The sequence below is a fragment of the Vulpes vulpes genome, chromosome 10 (assembly GCF_048418805.1).
Source record: "Vulpes vulpes isolate BD-2025 chromosome 10, VulVul3, whole genome shotgun sequence".
Classification (NCBI taxonomy): domain Eukaryota; kingdom Metazoa; phylum Chordata; class Mammalia; order Carnivora; family Canidae; genus Vulpes; species Vulpes vulpes.
In genome coordinates, this window is record NC_132789.1 from 53387314 (window position 1) to 53406151 (window position 18838).

General features: G+C 55.9%; 1 protein-coding gene across 10 annotated transcripts; it reads left to right on the forward strand.

The window, feature by feature from the left end:
- Nucleotides 1-211: 211 nt before the first annotated feature.
- On the forward strand, nucleotides 212-16100 carry PTCH2 (patched 2). 10 transcript variants are annotated; one of them, XR_011994843.1, is made up of 23 exons: nucleotides 214-399; nucleotides 821-1013; nucleotides 6902-7091; nucleotides 7197-7266; nucleotides 7430-7521; nucleotides 8118-8313; nucleotides 9292-9413; nucleotides 9557-9704; nucleotides 9783-9914; nucleotides 10003-10158; nucleotides 10242-10334; nucleotides 11074-11199; nucleotides 11288-11406; nucleotides 11502-11850; nucleotides 11980-12116; nucleotides 12205-12292; nucleotides 12383-12525; nucleotides 12609-12789; nucleotides 12925-13205; nucleotides 13321-13458; nucleotides 14612-14754; nucleotides 14833-14932; nucleotides 15316-16100. XR_011994843.1 is itself a non-coding variant. In XM_025991973.2 (22 exons), the coding sequence occupies exons 1-22, from the start codon at nucleotides 328-330 to the stop codon at nucleotides 15580-15582; spliced, it is 3624 nt and encodes a 1207-aa protein (XP_025847758.1). In that variant the 5' UTR covers nucleotides 212-327; the 3' UTR covers nucleotides 15583-16100. The 10 variants fall into 10 exon arrangements, 4 of the variants coding, with proteins under 4 accessions (XP_025847758.1, XP_025847759.1, XP_025847757.1 ...); XR_011994845.1 differs by having other exon boundaries at nucleotides 11340-11406; nucleotides 15216-16100; XM_025991973.2 differs by having other exon boundaries at nucleotides 212-399; nucleotides 11980-12292.
- Nucleotides 16101-18838: the final 2738 nt, after the last annotated feature.

Consider the following 18838-nt stretch of genomic DNA (forward strand, 5'->3'; position numbering starts at 1 on the left):
GCCGTCGCCTAGCAGCGGATCCGGCCGCGCCGCCCCGGGTAATTTGCGGACCCTCAGCCAATCGGAGGGCGGCGTCCCGGCCCGCTCCCTTTTTCTGCAGCCAGGGACGCCTCCCCTCCGCACTGCGCTCGCCACCTCCAGCGGTGCGGGCCCGTAGCTGTGCCTGCGCCCGGGCCCGTCGCCCCCGCCGCCGCCCCGCCCCGCCCCCGCCGCTCACCCACGCCGCGGGCCCCGACGCGGGGCTCCTGGGCAGGGGTCCCAGGCCGGCTTATGGGGAATCCCAGATAACGCGGGTTGGGGGCGCCCACGCCCCCCATCCCCGCCGGCATGGCCCGGCCGCCGCCGCTCCAGGAGCTGCCCCCTGGCTATACAGCCCCAGCTCGAGCCGCGTCGCCCCAGGTGAGTGGAGGGGAAGCCTGGGGAAGAGCCCCTGAGCCCGGGTCTGTCACTCCGCAAGGTGTGATGTCGCCCAAGTGCAGGGTTCTAGCCCCGGTTAAGCGTGTGCGCGCTTCTGCGTCTCCTGGGCATCTGCCCTGTGAGGGTGTCTGGGTCTCACCTCTGTCCACCTGAGAACAGACGTGTGCGTGTGTGTCCTCCTCTCAGGAGACGACCTGCGCTTTCCTGGGGTGTGTATTGGGTGGGGGTTAGGAATAGAGTCAGATCTTTTCCAGCTTTGGGCCTGTGTCCGTGTAGGTCCCACCTGTCCTGCATCCAGAAGCCAAGAACCTGGGGCTTGGCAGAGGGTGTCCCTAAGGATAAAGGGGGAGGATTCACGCATCATTGCAGTAATGCCTGGCTGACCCTTCTCTCTCCATCCCAGATCCCAGCCGGGAGCCTGAAGGCTCCACTCTGGCTTCGCGCTTACTTCCAGGGCCTGCTCTTCTCTCTGGGCTGCGGGATCCAGAGACACTGTGGCAAAGTGCTCTTCCTGGGCCTGTTGGCCTTCGGAGCCCTGGCACTGGGTCTCCGCGTGGCCATCGTTGAGACAGACCTAGAACAGCTCTGGGTGGAAGGTGAGTTGTGGACACTAGTCATGGACTTGGGTATGGTGAGCCCCAAACAAGAGCAGGGTGAGGACCTGGCGGCTGAGGTCTAGTGGGCTCAGCTCTGGGTCTGGGGAGGGTACCTGCCTGCCAGAACCTGGGCATCTGGGAGTAGCTCCCTCTTACATCTGTAAATAGACATTTGCTGATGGGGGGAGTCCTGTGAATAGGTATATAGAATAGTTATCTGCGAGTTTGTGTGTCTGTTTATTTAGCAATTCTTGCCAACTTATTATGTATATTTTTTACTACATGGCAGGGTTTGCAAAGACGGCCAAAATCTTTCAGTATCAAGGAAAGTAAAATATGTGCTGGGATAAAATACACTATAGAATATAGAACAGAGTATGATTATGATGAAGAAGAAGAGGAGGCAGAGAGAGATCACACCTGACCAGGAGAATCAAGAAAATTACAACTGGGATGGGGAAACTGAGAAAATTTGCTGGCAGGCCTCAGTGGAGAGGTCCCATGCACCTAGAGTCCCATCCACCTAGGCCCCCTACAACCATTTAGTGGGGGGAAAAAAAATGGCACCGGGTCTACACTTTGAGGCAACAGCGATGTCAAATGCAACCAAATCCTCACTTCCTAATGGAATCATTAGATAAAAGTGATTCCTTATTAATAATTTTAGCATAACTCCCCTGTCCAGGGGCTCAGTGTCATATGCTGGCCCTTGATTAGAGTCACCCTCTCCTCTGTTCTTTCCTGGGAGATCTGCATTTGTGGGTTCCCCCAAACCTCCCCCAGCCCTGGCCCACACCCAAAGGCAGGGCCAGGTTAGAGTCTCACACCCTTGAGTTATTTCAAATGCTGGCAAGCCCTAGGATGCAGAGCAGATGTTTCTTGGAGCCTGCCTGCCTGCCTGTTAGGCTCTCACACCCCATCCCCACCCTACCCCAGCCCTCTGCAGGCTCACACATACATACACACTCCAGGCCAGCCCTGGGGTCCAGAGCAGATGTTTCTCTGTGCCTGCCTGCCCCCAGCCCCAGGACACACATGTGCATACATGCACATACACATACCCCCACCCACACTACTGCTGCCTGGGTGGTCCCAAATGACTGCTGGATTTCCTGCCACAATAGAAGCTGTCTCCCCCGTCTTCTTCCTTCTCCATTTCCCAGATCTTTCCCATCTAAACACCGCTTGAACCTCCACGTTCCTCATCTTCTCTCCTACACTCCAGCATAGGACAGGCTACATCCCACCAGGTTTTTTGCTGCTGTTTATAGTGGGGTGGTGATTGGTGGTAGCCAATTGCTAGGGCTTTTCTTTTTTTTTTTTTTAAGATTTTATTTATTCATGAGAGACACAGACGCGCGCGCGCGCGCGGAGAGAGAGAGAGAGAGAGAGAGAGAGAGAGAGAGAGAGGCAGAGACACAGGCAGAGGGAGAAGCAGGCTCCATGCAGAGAGCCTGACATGGGACTTGATCCCGGGTCTCCAGGATCAGGCCCTGGACTGAAGGCGACGCTAAACCGCTGAGCCACCCAGGCTGCCCCTTCCTTTATTTCAGAATACTGCTGTGTCCCGTATCAGATAGGGCTGGGATGAGGTAAAAGCAGTGACCCTGACCTGAACTTTTCTCTGTACATCTGTAGTTGAAGCTTCTCCCAGCAATGCCCTTGGCAATGAGGAGCTGATCAAGGTGAGGACTGAAGAGTATTCTGTGTTCCTTTCCCGTTTTGCTAGTACAGAAAGCAAAGAAAGAAGCAGGACACTGGACATCAGAGTTCTGGACCAGAGTTCAGGGTCCCCTCGAGCTTTGCCATGGTGACAGACAAAATGTGACTTGTCTTTCCTTTTTTTATTTTTTTTTTATTTTTTTTTATTCATTTATGATAGTCACACACACAGAGAGAGAGAAGCAGAGACATAGGCAGAGGGAGAAGCAGGCTCCATGCACTGGGAGCCTGACATGGGATTCGATCCCAGGTCTCCAGGATCATGCCCTAGGCCAAAGGCAGGCGCTAAAGCGCTGCGCCACCCAGGGATCCTAATCTTTCCTGATCAGTTTTTTTATTTATTTATTTTCCTGATCAGTTTTATTTATTTTTTTTTTCCTGATCAGTTTTAAAGCTAAAAGGCTCAGAGATAGATTGATCTCTAAATAACTTAAACAAAAAACAAAAAAAAAAAAACAAAACAAACATATAGCTAAGCTAGTACTTACAGGAACAGTGATAGAAATGGCTTGAAACTGGAGCTGTCCCTGAAACCAAGGGGCCTGTATCTAGAAGGCAGGGTAGAACATGTCAATTGGTGGAACCACTATCCACTCAAAACCCCAAGGCTAAAACCTCGGGAGTGACCCTCAGTTCTTCTTGCTTACCTAACCGGTTATTAAACCAGCAAATTCTTCTTTCTTAACCTCTCTCACGCAGACCCCTCCCTTACACCCTTGTGGCCGTTGCTCTAGTTGAGGCCTTTCTTGGTCTCTGGTAGTACACTCCGGATTGTATCATTTAATATGCTTTTAGCCACATGAGAAAGGAAAAGAAAAGGAAAGGAGGACCGGAGGAAGGAAGGAAGGAAGAAGATTGATTTATTATCCCGTGTCACAAGAAAGCTGGTAGTAGAAGTAGAGAAGTTCCAGGATGCTTAATTCAGCCATCTGAGGCCATCAGCAAGGACCCAGGTTCTTTCTGTCTTTCTCCTCTGCCTTCTTCAGCATGTTGGGCTTTTCTCCTCAGGCTTATCACCTCCTTGTCCCAGGTGGCTATGGCAGTGTGGTCCCTTAATGGAAGTGAAGAAAAATTTACCAGAAGCCCCACAGCTGACTTCCCATTTAGTCACTTTGGCAAGAACTGCGTAGCATCCTATGCCTAAACCCTCCACTTGGCAAATGCAGTGGAATTACTGCAATTGACTAATCAAATTTCACCCCCTGAGGCTGCGGAGGGATCCAGCTTCCCTGAATCACTGGGCCTTTCAGAGGATGGCCAACAAAATCAAAGCATTAAAGAAGTGACCAATCTTCTGCAAGCCTCACTTCCAATCTGCTTCCACACTGCCCTCCTGTGGTGTATCTAACTCTGGCCAAGTCAGTACCCTGGTTAGAGCCCTTCCACTACTTTCTACTAGGTTCTGGGGAGTCTCCAGAATCAAATTCAAGCTCCTTAGCACACATTCTAGGCCTTCTGCAACCTAACTCTTGACTTCTTCTTCAGCATTGTCTCTGCCTCACTCAGCAATGTGGAGCCTTTGACAGTTCCCTACACTCACTTGGTCCAGAATGCCTTTTCCTGACTTCTTCCCCTGGCCAATTCCTATTCATTCACAACTCAGCTCCAGAATATATTGTTAGGTGATGAAAAAGTTAGGTCATCTCACTTCTCTGCTCAAAACCTGCCATGGGTCCCCATTCACTCAGAGAAAGCCTGCATCACTACAATAGCTTACAAGCCCTCACATGTAAAATTTCTGGACCAAAGATTGAACATTTCTCAGGGTCTGATACCTATTACAATATTGCTTCCCTCCAAATATCATACCAAATTACACTCTGGTGGTAGGTTGGAGTGCACTCCCTAACCCTAACCCTAACTCTAACCTGTAAGCCAGCAATGAGGGCTATCTCTCTCTCTTTTTTTCTTTTTCCTAATTTGATAGATGATTATTTGTTGCTGCTTTAATTCATATTACCTATAATACATATTACCATTATAAGATTACCTATAAGGTGGGTTCCTTATCCATAATGGCTAACAGGTTATATTTCACCTTTTATAAAGGTACAAGAGTTGTTAACAGATGTGTTGATTTTGAGGTCTCCTTCCCCCCCGTTCTCCTACTTTTTCCCCGCTCAGTCTTTTTTCACTCCAGTTCTTTCTAATTTTTCTGTCCCACAATCTGTCTTCTTTAAGATTTTATTTATTCATGAGAGACACACAGAGAGAGGCAGAGACATAGGAAGAGGGAGGAGAAGCAGGCTTCATGCAAGGAGCCCATTGTAGGACTCGATCCGAAAACTCCAGGACCGTGCCCTGAGCCGAAGGCAGACATTCAACCACTGAGCCACCCAGGCATCCCCCACAATCTCTTTTCTAGCAACTATTAAATAATAAATAATAATTCCTTCTCTCTTCCTTCTTTGTGCTGTTAGGCAGTTTCCTAAGTACTTTGCCTGCATTGATTCTGATTCTACCAAGGTGGGCCTTGTCCCCATTTAACAGATGAGGAAATTGAGGGCAGGGAGACAAGTAATTTGCCCCAGGCACAGACCAGGTGTCAGAGCCAAGGCCCAAAGCAAGGTCTGTACAGAGCCCCACGCTCCCCCTTACACCTGCTGTCTCTTCTTGCCCCACAGTACACCCCAGGCCATCTGTCCTCATGTCTGTCATCATCATTATTGTCAGTTGGGTGTACTTTTCTCTTCTCCTTTTTTCTAAGGATTCTTTATTTTCTTTGATGTTGTACTTTACGTTTTCTGTGTTTCTTTCTCTTGCTTTCTTGATGGCTCTTTCTGGGTTCCTTCCTTCTCCCGTGCCTCCCTCCCCTCAGCAGACTCACCATGAGGAGCTTATTTCTCACTCCTCCTGTTCCTCCTTGTGGCAGCTCTGGCCTAAGCCTGGTGAAATAAACACTACAGTGCAGGCCTGGGGGAAGGAGTTGGGAGTCAGAGAAGGAAGAAGAACGTGGAAGCCTGCAACGTGGCTGTGGGAGATTACCGTCGTGAGGGAGGGCCAGGAATGTGATCTGAGTGGGGAAGTGTGAGCATCTGGGTCAGTCTGTGTCAAGGGGTTACAAGGGGTGTGCAGCTCTCATGACTCAGGAGATTACATGGGTTTGAAAAAGAGATAGGGGAACATGATGATCGCGAGTGGGGCTGGAGTCTTAGAGAAGATGCGCATGCGGGCCCCAGGGGTATCAGTGACCCAACAGGAAGAGGCCCCAGACAGGTGGAAGCACAACTGGGCCCAAAACCAGACCAAGTCCAGAAAGCTTCAGCGGTGGTTTGGCCCTTGCCCTTGGCCTCCTTCAAACCACCGTCAGGCCATAGCCCCTCACAGCAGCCCTGCCCGCTCTCCTCCCCGCACCCCTCCCTGCACCCCTCCCTGGTACAGAGCATGACCCTGCACCAGCACAGTGCAGGACTTGAGGGGTGCCGAGATCAAGGAGACTAAGGCAGGCTTGGCACTGGGCCTCCCTGTGGCCTGGATGGCGAGACTGAGGAAGGGGATCTGGAAGCCTTTCTTCCCCTTGGCTCCCGTTGATGTCACCTCCCCAGGCTACATGAGCTGATTCCAGGTATTTCGCACATGAGCAGAGGCAGGCAGCACCAACCACACTGACTGTCCGACCCTCCCCCTCGCCAGTGCCACCACAGGGCCGTCATTACCAGACCCTGCGTCCCTTCCTCAAGCACTGCCTGAGACAACCCAAACCAGGAACAAGCCCTAGCACCACCCGGTCTTTTAGGAGGCCCTCCCGATGGCAGCCTCCCTATTAATTTTGTCCCTCGTTGTCTTCCTCACCAGGGCACAGAGGGACTGAGTGATGACCCCCTTACCAGGATACCTCCCTAACCCCAGCCCTGGCCCAACTCCTACTGACCTCTCCTTTTGAAGTTGATTGCCCCATCTCTAGCCGACCTGATTCGTCTTCAAATCTTAGACCACACAAGAATTCCATAGAGCCATCCAATGAGGTCTCTCCCTTCCGTGCAAAGCTCCAGAGTGCCAGGAGCCTGGGGAGTCAACATGACCATCGGGGGGGCAGAGCAGGGGCTCCTCTCAGGGCACTTCTCCCACTCGTCCTGGGAGGCCTCGGCCAGCTGGGGCCGGCCTTCCCCCAGAGCTCTGGTCCACCAAGGCTCTTCTCCCCCAGCTTTCTCTCTCTGCTCTGGCAGTGGGCAGCCGGGTGAGCCAGGAGTTGCATTACACCAAGGAGAAGCTGGGGGAGGAGGCTGCATACACCTCCCAGATGCTGATACAGACCCCACGCCAGGAAGGGGAGAACATCCTCACACCCGAGGCGCTCGGCCTCCACCTCCAGGCAGCCCTCACTGCCAGTAAAGTGCAAGTATCACTCTACGGAAAGTGAGTCTGGCTGAGTCCCCAGCCGCTGGGAGTGAGGCACGCTGTGGCTGGGCTGCTGTGCGAATCCCCCTCTTGCGCTCATCTCTCGTGCCCCGGCCATTTCAGGTCCTGGGATTTGAACAAAATCTGCTACAAATCAGGGATTCCCCTAATTGAAAATGGAATGATTGAGCGGGTGAGTATCCTGAGCCTGGGTCAAGGGGGAGCCTCTTCTGCAAGCAGGAGAGGGTTCTGAGAGATGAGGAGGGTAAGGGGGGTGGTCACAGAGAGCATCCCGCAGAGACTGCGGAGGAAGGAGCCCAGAGACAGGACTGATGTGGCCTGGGTGTCCCCGGCAGATGATTGAGAAGCTGTTTCCGTGCGTGATCCTCACCCCCCTCGACTGCTTCTGGGAGGGCGCCAAGCTCCAAGGGGGCTCAGCCTACTTGCCGTGAGTGCTGCCCAGCCGCCCCCAGGCCCTGCTTCTTTGGGGAGAGGGCGGGAGTGAGCTTGATGACCAGAACCTTCCCGGGGGCCTGGCCCCTCGTGAGGCCAGGGCCAGAGCACAGGCTGCCCCAAGGCTCATTCCACATCCCCCCCTTCCTCCGAAGGGAAGGCAGACTTATTTAGACAGAATAGAACAAAGAGAAGAAAAAAGGTCCCCAGAAAGAGCCTTTTCCCCAGGAGAGGTAGCTGGGTGTCAGCTAAGCCGTCGGGTCAGCAGGAAAGCCTGTCAGAGGTGCCACGTGGGTGCCCACGTGGTTATATATTGGAACCCAAGGTAGACGGCTTGGGAAGGGACCCCGTGGGGCTCTTCTGGGCCTCTTCTGCACCTGAGTACTGTCTGTCCTCATGTGACCCCAGTGCAGCAACCTCGTGGGCTCCTATAGCCTGGAAGGTTCTGGGAAGCTCAGCATTGCAGACCCTTCATATGGAGGGATGCATGAGGAGCTAGGAGGAGGGTGGGGTGCAGCAGGGATCCCCAGCTGCATTTTGGAGGGTGGGAATTGATCCTTTATCCTCGCCAACCACGGGCTCTCCCCTCAGCGGCCGCCCTGACATCCAGTGGACCAACCTGGATCCAGAGCAGCTGCTGGAGGAGCTGGGGCCCTTTGCCTCCCTCGAGGGCTTCCGGGAGCTGCTAGACAAGGCACAGGTGGGCCAGGCCTATGTGGGGCGGCCCTGTCTGCACCCTGACGACCTCCACTGCCCACCTAGTGCCCCTAACCATCACAGCAAGCAGGTGGGTTCCAGCCAGGCTTACCAGAGAAGGCTATTTTACTTCCCTTTCCCCGTATATTCCTCGGGTCTGGAGAGCAGGTGGTGCTCTGTTACCCTGCCCCCACTGTGCTAGATGTCTAGAGTGTTCCCTTCCCGTTCAGTTCTCCTAAGGAACCCTCAAGTCATATATGAATCCCTTTGTGCTTCTCTAAGCCCAGAAAAGCTGGTCTTTATCCAAATAGATTTAATCTTTTTTTAAGATTTTATTTATTTATTCATGAGAGACACAGAGAGAGGCAGAGACATAGGCAGAGAGAGAAGCAGGCTCCCACAGGGAGCCTTATGAGGGACCTGGTCCCAGAACCCTAGGATCACAACCGGAGCCAAAGGGATCCCTGGGTGGCGCAGCGGTTTGGCACCTGCCTTTGGCCCAGGGCGCGATCCTGGAGACCCGGGATCGAATCCCACGTCAGGCTCCCGGTGCATGGAGCCTGCTTCTCCCTCTGCCTGTGTCTCTGCCTCTCTCTCTCTCTCTCTCTGTGACTATCATAAAAAAAAACAAAAAAATACAAAAAAAAAAAAACACAACTGGAGCCAAAGGCAGACACTCAACGGCTGAGCCACCCACGTGTCCCTAGACTTAATCTTAAAAAAAAAAAAGATTTATACATAGAAACTGAGGACAAGCTAGCTAAGCACAAGTATCTTACCTAGCTTCCCTGAGTGTCTCTGTGGCCCTGTGAATGTGAACCTTTTTCCAAAACACACCAAAGTTATCCCAGCTCTTCCCCCAAGCTTATTTCCAGGCCTCTGCTTCCTCTGGTGGCCTCCTCTCCGCAGGACAGCTGTTCACTTTCAGGGTAGGCGAGAAGCTCAGGAGAATAGTTATCTAGACTTCAGGCTCCAGAGCCCGTGGCAGACCGGGTTCCCAGAGGTCCCAGCCCGGGGACGCCCAGTTACCCACAGCCGGGGTCTTGACCCCTCTCCTGTCCCCCTCCAGGCTCCCAACGTGGCTCAGGAGTTGAGTGGGGGCTGTCACGGCTTTTCCCACAAGTTCATGCACTGGCAGGAGGAACTGCTGCTGGGAGGCATGGCCAGAGACCCCCAAGGACAGCTGCTGAGGTAAGGCCTCCCTGGGGGCTGGTGCGGGGGCCACAGGCGTGGGAATCCACACTCCCATCTAGGCGGTTCCGCCCAAGCCCGTCCTCGCCCCCTCTGCTTGTTGAGGCCAGCTCTGACCCCCAGTTCTCCACTACCCTTGCCAGGGCGGAGGCCCTGCAGAGCACCTTCCTGCTGATGAGTCCCCGCCAGCTGTACGAGCACTTCCGGGGCGACTACCAGACGCATGACATCGGCTGGAGCGAGGAGCAGGCGGGCACAGTGCTGCAGGCCTGGCAGCGGCGCTTCGTGCAGGTCAGTGTGCGGATGGGCGAGGGCGGTGCCCGAGGCTGCTCCCTTCTCCTGCCCCTCAGATCCACCCTGTCTCTGCAGCTGGCTCAGGAGGCCCTGCCTCAGAATTCATCCCAGCAGATCCATGCCTTTTCCTCCACCACCCTGGATGACATCCTGCATGCTTTCTCTGAAGTCAGTGCTGCCCGTGTGGTCGGAGGCTATCTGCTCATGGTGGGTCCTGCTCCTGGCGCCTTGCCCCGGCCTCCACCCAGCGCCCACCCCGAGAACCACCGTCCAAGACTGTCCTCTCTCCCCACAGCTAGCCTATGCCTGCGTGACAATGCTGCGCTGGGACTGTGCCCAGTCCCAGGGTGCCGTGGGCCTTGCAGGGGTGCTGCTGGTTGCCCTGGCAGTGGCCTCGGGCCTTGGGCTCTGCGCCCTGCTTGGCATCGCCTTCAATGCCGCCACTACCCAGGTACCCCAGGACCGTGGGGCAGACTCGGGGCCCCCAGTGAGGCTGCTCAGTCACTCCAGCTTCTCACCCCTGTGCCCCTCCAGGTGCTGCCCTTCTTGGCACTGGGCATTGGCGTGGATGACATATTCCTGCTGGCACATGCCTTCACAGAGACTCCACCTGGCACCCCTCTCCAGGTAAGGCTCCATCCTCTGGAGCAGTTCGGCATAGGCTTCAGAGCCTCTTGACTGGGGCATCCAGGTGGCTCAATCGGTTGAGCATCCAACTCTTTTTTTTTTTTTTTTTTTTATTCATAAATAGACATAGAGAGAGAGGTAGAGATACCGGCAGAGGGAGAAGCAGGCTCCCTGTGGGGAGCCCGATGCAGGACTCGATCCGGGGACCCCGGGGTCACGCCCTGGGCCAAAGGCAGACGCTCAACCACTGAGCCACCCAGGTGTCCCAGCATCTGACTCTTGATTTCGGCTCAGGTCATGATCTCAGGGTCATGGGATCGAGCCTCATGATGGGCCCTGTGCTCAGCAGGGAGTCTGCTTGAGATTCTCTCCCTCTCACTCTGCCCCTTCCCCTGCTCATGCTCCCTCATGCTCTCTCTTGCTCAAATAAATAAATAAGTTTTTTTTTTTTAAAAAAAGGGCCTCTTGGCTTAAGTGACCTTAGGCTAGTAATTAACCTGCCTGTGCCTCAGTTTCCTCATCTGTAAACAGTGGTGATGGTAGTGCTTGTGTGGCAAGGGTGTTGTGAGGGTCGGAGATAACTCCAGCTGAATGCTCGGGATAGTGTATGTGGCACGTGTGTGGGACTCCGTAAGCAGGAGCCGCCGTGTGGTTATTGTCCCTCCTCTGCCATCCCAAGCTCCCACGCCTCCCCCTCGCTCTACCTTGAGGACCCACGGCTCCTCCCCTGTCCTGGCAGGAGCGCACAGGCGAGTGTCTGCAGCGCACGGGCACCAGCGTCGCGCTCACGTCCATCAGCCACATGGTTGCCTTCTTCATGGCCGCCCTGGTTCCCATCCCGGCCCTGCGGGCCTTCTCCCTGCAGGTGAGGCCTCAGGGAAGGGCCCAGGCTCGGGGTGAGCGTGAAGGGGGCCGCTTCATCCAGCCTCTGTGTCCCTCCTGTCCACCCCCAGGCAGCCATAGTCGTTGGCTGCAACTTTGCAGCCGTGATGCTTGTCTTCCCAGCGGTCCTCAGCCTGGACCTGCACCGACGCCACTGCCAGCGCCTTGACGTGCTCTGCTGCTTCTCTAGGTACTGTCCCTGCGTCCCCACCCTCACCCCAGGCCTCTCCTCCGTGGCCCCAGCATTTCCACAGAACCGTCACCCCCACTCTCTGCCTTTTCCAGTCCCTGCTCTGCGCGGGTGATTCAGATCCTGCCCCAGGAACTGGGGGACGGGACGGTGCCAGTGGGCATCGCCCACCTGACCGCCACGGTTCAAGCCTTTGCCCACTGCGAAGCCGGCAGCCAGCACGTGGTCACCATCCTGCCTTCCCGAGCCCGCTTGGTGCCCCCACCTTCTGACCCGCTGGGCTCTGAGCTCTTCAGCCCAGGAGGATCCACACGGGACCTTCTAGGCCAAGAGGAGGGGACAAGACAAAAGGCAACCTGCAGCTCCCTGCCCTGTGCCCGCTGGAATCTTGCCCATTTTGCCCGCTCTCAGTTTGCACCCTTGCTGCTCCAGTCACACAGCAAGGTAAGAGCCTGGCCCAGGAGAAGTTGGGCTGAGCCCAGGCAGGGTGAGCAGCGTGGTCTCTGGGCCCCACCCCGCCACCTGAGGCCGCGGCTGTCCCTGGGCCTCCAGCTTCGTCACCATTCCCCACAGGCCATCGTGCTGGTGCTCTTCGGGGCTCTCCTGGGCCTGAGCCTCTACGGAGCAACCTTGGTGCAGGACGGGCTGGCCCTGACGGATGTGGTGCCTCGGGGCACCAAGGAGCACGCCTTCCTGAGCGCCCAGCTCAGGTACTTCTCCCTGTACGAGGTGGCCCTGGTGACGCAGGGTGGCTTTGACTACGCCCACTCCCAACGCGCCCTCTTTGATCTGCACCAGCGCTTCAGCTCTCTCAAGGCTGTGCTGCCCACACCTGCCACCCAGGCGCCGCGCACCTGGCTACACTATTACCGGAACTGGCTCCTGGGTGAGAGGCAAGGAAGCAGGCAGAGAGGGCGGCCGCGGGCCGAAGGCCTGGGGACCACAGGCTAACACGCCCTATCTTGTTCTCCCCTAGGAATCCAGGCCGCCTTTGACCAGGACTGGGCTTCTGGGCGCATTAGCCACCACTCGTGCCGCAATGGCTCCGAGGACGGGGCCCTGGCCTACAAGCTGCTCATCCAGACCGGGGATGCCCAAGAGCCTCTGGATTTCAGCCAGGTTGGCAGGGGGCTGGCAGGGTCAGGACACAGAGGGGCTCCAGGCCCAGGGGTCCTGGCCTTCAGCGCCCTCTGCCTCTGCAGCTGACCACACGGAAGCTGGTAGACAAGGAGGGGCTGATTGCACCTGAGCTCTTCTACGTGGGGCTGACCATGTGGGTAAGCAGTGACCCGCTGGGCCTGGCGGCCTCACAGGCCAACTTCTACCCCCCACCTCCCGAGTGGCTGCACGACAAGTACGACACCACCGGGGAGAACCTTCGCAGTGAGTCCCGGGCAAGGGGAGCCCAGCAAGAGCCCCGGCCTGGGCCCACACAGGCCCTTCCCTAAGGCCCTGACTGCTGCTCCCCGTGCTCACTGGCCACCCTCCCTCTCTCCCTGCCCACCTTGCCCTCCGCAGTCCCGGCGGCCCAGCCCCTGGAGTTTGCCCAGTTCCCCTTCCTACTGCGTGGCCTCCAGAAGACTGCGGACTTCGTGGAGGCCATCGAGGGGGCCCGGGCAGCATGCGCCGAGGCAGGCCGGGCCGGGGTGCGCGCCTACCCCAGCGGCTCCCCCTTCCTCTTCTGGGAGCAGTATCTGGGCCTGCGGCGCTACTTCCTGCTGGCTATCTGCATCCTGCTGGTATGCACTTTCCTCGTCTGTGCCCTGCTGCTGCTCAACCCCTGGACAGCTGGCCTCATCGTGAGTCCTCGCAGGGAGGAGGCAGGAGAGACCCGTGGCTCCCCGGCCCTGCCCTGCCCTGTCCTGCCCGTCACCCCTTCTCCCAGGAGCCCTGGGTGAGCCCTGCCTTCCCCAGGTACTGGTCCTGGCGATGATGACTGTGGAGCTCTTTGGCATCATGGGTTTCCTGGGCATCAAACTGAGTGCCATCCCCGTGGTGATCCTTGTGGCCTCTGTGGGCATTGGTGTTGAGTTCACAGTCCACGTGGCTCTGGTGAGCACAGGCCCTGGGGGAGGGTGGACCAGCTGATTCAGTATTCCACAAATATTTTTCAAGCACCTACTATGCACTAGGTATCCCTTAAGAATTGGTTCCAGCCCCTGTTCGGGCACTCGCCTCAAAAAATGGGGGAAATATAGGGGCACCTGGCCAGGTTGATTTGTAGAGCATGTGACTCGATCTCAGGGCCACGAATGCCAGCCCACGTTAGGTATAGAGATTACTTAAATAAACAAACAAAAGGAGAACCGGGGATACAATAGCAATACAGACGGACTTTACCTTCAAGGAGCTTCTAGTCTAGAGTGTAGACAGAAAGGAGGAACACGTATATAAAATAAGCGGCCATTGCAGCATAGAAGTGGGGACAAAGCCTTGACCAAAATGGGGACAGAACGGAAGGTGAGGAAATGAGAACCAGTAATTCTTTGGGATGGTTTTACTGTGAAGGGGTCAGAGAAGTGGGGTGGCAGCTGGATGACGATGGGGTAAGGACGGATTCTTCCAAGACAGAAATTCTTTCAAGACTGAGTGTAGAACTGAGGCAGGCCCGGCCCCTCCCAGAGCTCCACAGTCCCTGGCGAGGAGGTGGGGGAGGAGGTGGGGGAGCGGGAGCGGGAGTGGGAGCCACAGACCGCAGGGAGCGCCATCCCAAACCTGGCTGGGCCCCACAAACAGAATGGCCCTGTTCTGATGATGATGGGAATGTATATCCTCCGGGGGCGGGGGTGGGGGAAGTCAGCATACAGAGAAGTACAAAGAATTAGGGATCCTCTGAAACCCCATCCTTTTTTTTTTTTTTTTGAAACCCCATCCTAACAAATAACTCTGACCACTTCGTATCTATCCTCCTGGACAAACCAAAGAGCCGGAGAGCAAACACTAGGCTCGGGAGCAACTCTGCCTTTGTACCCCCGACTTGGGCACAGACGGCACCGCGTGGGTGCCTGCGTGTGGCTCTTTCAGCTAAACTTTATTTACGAACACAGGGGACAGGCCTTGTTTGCCAGCCGTTCTAGAACTCTCTGTTTCCTTTTGTTACCTAAGTAGCTCGTGTTCCTGGCGGGTCCCGGGATCCCTGGGGGCCGATGAGGGGCTGGGGGCAAGGGTGGCCAGGGGGCAGCTACAGGCCTCTTTCTGCCCCCAGGGCTTCCTGACCACCCAGGGTAGCCGGAACCTGCGGGCTGCCCACGCCCTAGAGCGCACATTCGCCCCAGTGACCGATGGGGCCGTGTCCACGTTGCTGGGTCTGCTCATGCTTGCTGGCTCCAACTTTGACTTCATCATACGGTAGGGGGAGCTGGGCCTAGGGGTAGGGCCCGGCGCTGGCTGCAGGGGCCATCCAGGTGACTGCCCCGCCCCCCACAGGTACTTTTTCGTGGTGCTAACTGTGCTCACTCTCCTGGGCATCCTCCATGGGCTCGTGCTGCTGCCTGTGCTGCTGTCCATCCTGGGCCCCCCACCAGAGGTAGCCACCCCCTCCCCCTGCTCCCAGCCCAGGGGGTGGGGTGGGACAGGCAAGGGAAGAGACAGAGCCAGGACAAAATGTTCTCAGTGGCCAAAAGACAGGGCTCATCTCACAAGGACCCTCCCCATGAGGTCCTCGGAGGGCAGCAGCCTCTCCCTTTGCCCCAACACCATGGTCCTGGCCAGGAAAACTTCCTGGCTTCTTTTTGGGGCTCACTTAGCATTTAGGGTCCAGAGCAAGGTGCCGGGCTTGTCCCAGACCTTAATATCCTGTCCCTTGCCAGCTCCTGTATCCTATGGAAGCCATGGTGATGCACCAGTGAGCTGCTGAAGGGGACTGAGGTCCTGGTATCCCTGGGCTCAGTGGACCTGTGTCTCCCCCAGGTGGTACAGATGTACAAGGAGAGCCCAGAGGTCCTCAACCCCCCAGCTCCACGAGAAGGAGGGCTCAGGTGGGGGTTGCCCCCCACCCTGCCCCAGAGCTTTGCCAGAGTGACTACCTCCATGACGGTGGCCCTCCACCCACCCCCACTGCCCGGTGCCTACATCCACCCAGCCTCTGACGAGCCCACTTGGTCCCCTGTTGCCACACCAGCTGCCAGCAGCTCCAGCAACCTCAGTTCCAGGGGACCATGTCCAGCCACTGGGTGAAAGCATCCGAAGCATGGAGACCCTGCTAGGGCCACCTGAAGTCACTGGGAAGCAATGGGGGGGGGTGCTACTGAAGGCAGGATGACACCTGGGGAGCCCTGCTGCTGTGTCTGCCTGCATCCCCTCTCCTGCCTCAGCCGTCACGGACCTCCCTGCTGTCCACAGAACCGCCCTGAGTAGGCTCGGAGCGCCTTGCACACCAGGCTCTAATGCCCGCACTGGCGGGGGGCGGGTGGAGCCAGCAAACCAGGTGGCCTGTCCGGCCTCTCCCCCTCCCCAGCCCTGCGCCCCGGGGCCCCTAGCAAGCCAAGACTGGGGGGGCCTCCAGCACCCTCTGCTAGGCCTGGCCCCCCACTGCTTGGCAACTCCGGAGTACGCAGCTCCGTATCTCTGCCCACATCCTACCACATAAATTATTTATATGAAGATGTTTATTTTTGTAGTTTGTATAGATGTTAGCTACACTGAAAGTTTTATTTTTAAAGAGTGAAATATATTCTATATGAACTCCTCTCAAATGACTGGCTCTTTTCTTTTGAACAAAGGGGAGTTTGCAAGTAGAGGTGTCATGGCCTACGTTCCTGGGGCTGCTCTAGTCCTAGGAGGGAAAGGCCCCAGGTTCTAAATTTTTGTCCCATAACTTTGGCCTATTTATTCACCTGGGAAGTGAAGATGATGTTCAGCAAACATAATACTGGTCGTAGAGTTGAGAACAGGACTGGGTCAAGGGCTTGGTAGACGAAATGATACAAATGTTTTCATTGTCAAACTACCATGTGGCTCTTTTTTTTTTTTTTTAAGATTTTATTTTATTATTTATTCATGAGAGACACACAGAGAGAGAGAGAGAGAGAGAGGCAGAGACACAGGCAGAGGGAGAAGCAGGCTCCATGCAGGGAGCCTGACATGGGACTCGATCCCTGGTCTCCAGGATCAGGCCCTGGGCTGAAGGTGGCGCTAAACCACTGAGCCACTCAGGCTGCCCCAAGAACCCCGTGTGGTTCTTAGAGCGGCCGTAATCCAGCCCTGCACACATCCCCGGACTCCTTGCCCACCTTTCTGTTTCAGCATCATGGGGGGCATGGGTACAGGGTCAGAGCCAGGCAACAGGTGAAGGTGAAGCTGGGATGGAAATAGCAGGGTCTGGGGAGATATTTTAGGAGTTTTACTTCTAAGCCAACCTCCAAGGCTAGAAGCCTCTGCAAGTTAGCAGTCTTGCGCCCCAGGGGCATCTCTGGCAGCACAGTCAGGGGATTGGTGGGGGAAATGTTCAGAAATTGAGATGGTGCTAGCAGCTAGTGAGGTGCTGTATTTAGGCTCTTGGTTTTGTGGTGTCCTACAGCCCCACGGTACAGAGGCCTTGAAGATTCTGGCCACGCCCCTGAGCTGGAACACAGCACCTCAGCCTAGGAACTGGGGGAGGCCTTTTGTTGCCCTTCCCCAGCTATTCCAGGGCTCAGTCTCAAGAGACACAGATATCCTCCCTTGTGTCCAGCCACCCACTCACCAGGAACAACCCCACCTTAAGAGCACCGCCTTCTCACATCCCACCCACCAGGCTAAAGGCCAGGAAATCATGTTCTGTCTAAATGTGAGATGAATTAATTTAATACACAAACCTTCAGCAGTTGAATCAACACTACAATGCCTTGGGCAGCCCAGGTGGCCCAGCGGTTTAGCCCCGCCTTCAGCCCGGGGTGTGATCCTGGAGACCTGGAATCGAGTCCCGCGAGTCCCGCGTCGGGTTCCCTGCACGGAGCCTGCTTCTCCCTCTGCCTGTGTCTCTGCCTCTCTCTCTCTCTGTCATGAATAAATAAATAAAATCCTAAAAAGGGAAAACAAACTACAGCGCCTGAAAAGACCTAAGAGAAATGAATAATTGGCTTTGAACCTAAAGTGGGGCGTGCATCCACCACGTGCAAGGGATGGGGGCAGGATTTCAGTCTGCTCGTGTCTGGGTCGTTATTGAGGGGCTTCTGGGTTGAGCAGGAGAGCTCACTGAGCTGGAATAGTGCAAAAGATATCAGCCAACAACAAGCTGACACAAGCAGAGTGGCCTAGGAAACCTAGCTAACATCATTGTCTCAGTGTCTTCATCTGTGAAATGGGAAGATTAGAGCCTATCCTGTAGGGTGCTATTTTTTTTTCTCATTCTTTAAGATTTTATTTATTCATGAGAGACAGAGGCAGAGACATAGGCAAGGAAGAAGCAGGCTTTCCTGCAGGGAGCCTGATGGGGAACTCAGTCCCAGGCCCCGCCCTGGGATCACAACCTGAGCCAAACAGATGCTCAACCACTGAGCCACCCAGGTTTCTCATGATTTTTATTTTTTTTTAATCTTTTTTTTTAAAGATTTATTTATTTAGAGAGAGAGGCAGAGACAGGCAGAGGGAGAAGCAGGCTCCATGCAGGGAGCCCGACGACGTGGGACTCAATTGATCCGAGGTCTCCAGGGCCACGCCCTGAGCCAAAGGCAGGCGCCAAACCGCTGAGCCACCCAGGGATCCCCCTTTTCTCATGATTTTTAATGAAATCATTGATGTAAGGAAGAGCCCAGCATCTCCCCGGTGCTCTCTGGTTTTGTAGTTTGTACAGATACTAGCTGTGCTGAAGGTTTCGGCTCCGACCCTGAAACACAGAAGGGTGTCCTGGTGTGGCAGCAACTGAGCTGATCCCAGGCACTTGAAGTTGGGCCATCCCAAGAATGGTCAGTCCAGGGGCACGAATCACATTCAGTCTCAAAGACAAGTCCTGGGGTGTGCCGGGCAGCCCACCCTGGGTGGCATCACGGACAGGATGAAATCTGAGCCCCTTCCAGGCGCAGCTCTCTGTAGCCTCGCGCTCACCGGCACTCCTGGGGCCCAGCCAGACCCCCCCCTCATTCAGGCGCACCACACCCTAGGCAGGCCAAGGCTCCCTGAGCACCCCCCATCATTCACCGGACTGCACCCTCTTTTCCTCCTGGATGGAACAGCCAGTAATATAAACCGGATGCCACCTCCTGCAGGAGGGGTCGTGACCTGCCTCCCAGGAGGTCCCGGGATCCCCGGGTGTCTTTGCCCTAGCGCTCCTGCTCTGTCCCGGGATGGGGGCCGGGGGATCGCTGCAGGTTTGCCATTAGACGGCACCCCAAGCACTGGGACTAACAACCCCAGCCCCGGTATAGGGCCGGGCACCAGCGGGGAGCACTCCTCACTGAGAGCAAGCCCGGCGCGAGTGCCCACGCAGACCGCAGGGCAAGGAGCGAGCGCTGCC

Bases quoted from the DNA above. Each gene is read 5' to 3' on its own strand.
- PTCH2 (XM_025991972.2), top strand. From the start codon at position 328: ATGGCCCGGCCGCCGCCGCTCCAGGAGCTGCCCCCTGGCTATACAGCC. The intron at 7,092-7,196 runs GTGAGTCTGGCT...CGGCCATTTCAG, and splicing joins CAAGTATCACTCTACGGAAA to GTCCTGGGATTTGAACAAAA. The intron at 7,522-8,117 runs GTGAGTGCTGCC...CTCTCCCCTCAG, and splicing joins GGGGGCTCAGCCTACTTGCC to CGGCCGCCCTGACATCCAGT.